The 2,224-nt window shown below is 60.8% G+C and overlaps 1 protein-coding gene and 1 long non-coding RNA gene across 2 annotated transcripts in view; both read left to right on the forward strand.

Moving 5' to 3' along the window:
* The window catches only part of TJP1 (tight junction protein 1), a 51,406-nt gene that overhangs the window by 4,343 nt on the left and 44,839 nt on the right, over window positions 1–2,224 (forward strand). The window contains exon 3 of the mRNA XM_023526025.1: window positions 687–789. Within this exon, the coding sequence (XP_023381793.1) occupies window positions 687–789 (103 nt within the window). The remainder of the gene's footprint in view (window positions 1–686; window positions 790–2,224) is intronic.
* Window positions 806–2,224, forward strand: part of LOC111733890 — a 2,491-nt gene continuing 1,072 nt past the window's right edge. The window contains exons 1-2 of the long non-coding RNA XR_002778232.1: window positions 806–1,151; window positions 1,325–1,329. This is a non-coding gene — a long non-coding RNA (uncharacterized LOC111733890). The remainder of the gene's footprint in view (window positions 1,152–1,324; window positions 1,330–2,224) is intronic.

A 2,224-nucleotide genomic window follows, 5' to 3' on the forward strand; every position in this document is an offset into this window, starting at 1 on the left:
CCATTTCCAGAGCGGAGAAACGTCCATCGTGATCTCAGACGTCCTGAAGGGGGGGCCCGCCGAGGGCCAGCTGCAGTAAGTGCCGGTCTCCTGGGTGCCGCCCCTGCCCGAGGCCCCTGAGCGTCCATCTCTAAGTGGATGCATGCCTTTCCTTATCTCGGTCCTGACCGGAAAGCAGGCATACCTGCCTTCAGTAGAAGGTCACTGTGAAAGTCAGGGTAGTGAAAACCCTCTTTACTCCCTGTCGGGCAGACTAAAGAGAGGCAAAAGATGCGTTAGCGAAAAAGCGAGTGTAACCTGGAGCACTGAAAGGAAATCGGAAGGAGAAAGAGTGTTTTTGTTTTTTTTTAAAGGGACTTTTCCCAGTTGTAGGACAGTATGACTTGCGCCCTGTAGCTGTACCGCCCACAGGTACTCGGTGTTGTGGAACCTGTTCAGTCCCTTGTGGAAACATTGCGCTGATGGTTCTAAAAAGTTCACAATCTGATGAGTTCCTTGGGAAACGTGCTTGCGGGACATTGGAAAGTAAATCGTTTGCTGTTATTTAATCACCGACCTGAAGACTGTAAATAGATGCGTTAGCCCATCCATGACCAGACTGCTTTTGCGAAGTACCCGTCTTGAAAACGTCTCATAAACTGACCCGCGTGCTTTTCTCTAACGTGTCATTTTGGCGACTTCTTCAGGGAGAATGACCGAGTCGCGATGGTGAACGGGGTGTCGATGGATGACGTCGAGCACGCTTTCGCCGTCCAGCAGCTCCGGAGAAGCGGGAAGACTGCGAAAATCGTGAGTGTCTCTCGCCGTTAACCTGGCAGAGGAGCCGGTTCTCGGTTCTCCCGCCGACCCACGGCTGCGGCTTCCGCGCGTCCTTCCCCTTCAGGAAGCCGAGCCCTGGAACAGCAGTTGTCAAGTCAGTCGTCTGCGGGAGTGTTTTTCCTCGTGCTGCTGGTGTGTGTATTTGCTCGAAGTTCGGGCACGGCACCCTCTCAGCTGCAGGGGGACGGGCCGGGCTCGGGCACGCCGCCCTCGGCGTGCAGTCTGTCCGAAGTGTGGAGTCCTGCTCCGTTACGCAGCTCGTCGAACGCGCAGGTCGCATCGTTCCTTTGAACGCACCCATCATCGGCCGCGTCCCCTGCTGCAGCGACAGCGTGAGGGGAGAGACCGTGGGAAGCTTTCCTTCGTAGAGTCGCTCAGGGCGCATTCGATGGTGCTCCTCAGACAGAGGCGGAATCTCCCATTTTGTGTTTCTCTGATAAATTGTTTTTAAGTCAGAGAAAGGAGTTCACTTAACTCCTGCTCACCGGTCTCCAGCCACGGTTAGTTGAGGTGCACGCGGCCCAGATGGGTGTAAAGTAAACGTCCTGTTTAGAGTCACACCCACGTGCGGCACAGCGGCCGCTCGCCCGTCCTGCCGCATCGGGAGGGACGAGGCCTGGGCTCCCGGCGCAGGGCGGTGGGGTCCGGGCGCCTCGCAGTCGTCCTGCCTCTTCCGTCGCTGGCCTTTCTCCTCGGCAGCGGGTCCTCAGAAGCCAGCAGAACGGAGAGGGCCACGAGGGGGGCGGGGGACCTCGAGGGGGTGCCCCTGAGACGGGCCCCTGCGGGCGCTCGGCCTGCTCAGCCAGCGCGGCACAGCGGGTGCGACGTGTCTTCTCGTCCCGCGGTGCACCCAGAGCTCCGTCACGGCGCTCCGGGGGGCAGCCGTCCTCCACCGCCCTGCGCGTTCACAGCTCCCCGGTAGTCGTCGTCATCCAGCCGTCTCGTTATTGTTAAGTCACGGTTCGTGTGCGGACCGGCCAGTGCGTGGTAGAGCCTCCGCACGGTTCTCGTCACGTGAGATCGCGGCGTTTACAGCAGCAGATGGCTGATCGGGACGGTTGCCGGCGTCTGTCAGCCGCGTGGGCTCTGGCTCGCTTGCCTCGGCCGCGGACCCTGCGCGTCACCGTCTGGTGGGGGGCTGCGCGTTCCCAGGGGAATGCCTAGGGAGGCGGGCCCCGCTGCGCCCGAGCTCGTGCGCCTGACCCGGACCTCCACTCTGGCATCGAGCCGCTTGTTTTCATGCAGAGTGCTCCCCACATGGGCAGCATTGGGAACTCACGGTCCTGCCCCATGGGCCTCCCGTAGAAGCGAGTCGGTGGCGCTGGGTGCAAACCTGGGGTGCCTTTGGGAGGGGTGCATCTGCTGGCCATACTCTGCTGCCTGGCCGAGGGGGCTCAGCCCTTGG

The sequence above is a fragment of the Pteropus vampyrus genome, unplaced genomic scaffold, assembly GCF_000151845.1.
Source record: "Pteropus vampyrus isolate Shadow unplaced genomic scaffold, Pvam_2.0 Scaffold676, whole genome shotgun sequence".
Taxonomy (NCBI): domain Eukaryota; kingdom Metazoa; phylum Chordata; class Mammalia; order Chiroptera; family Pteropodidae; genus Pteropus; species Pteropus vampyrus.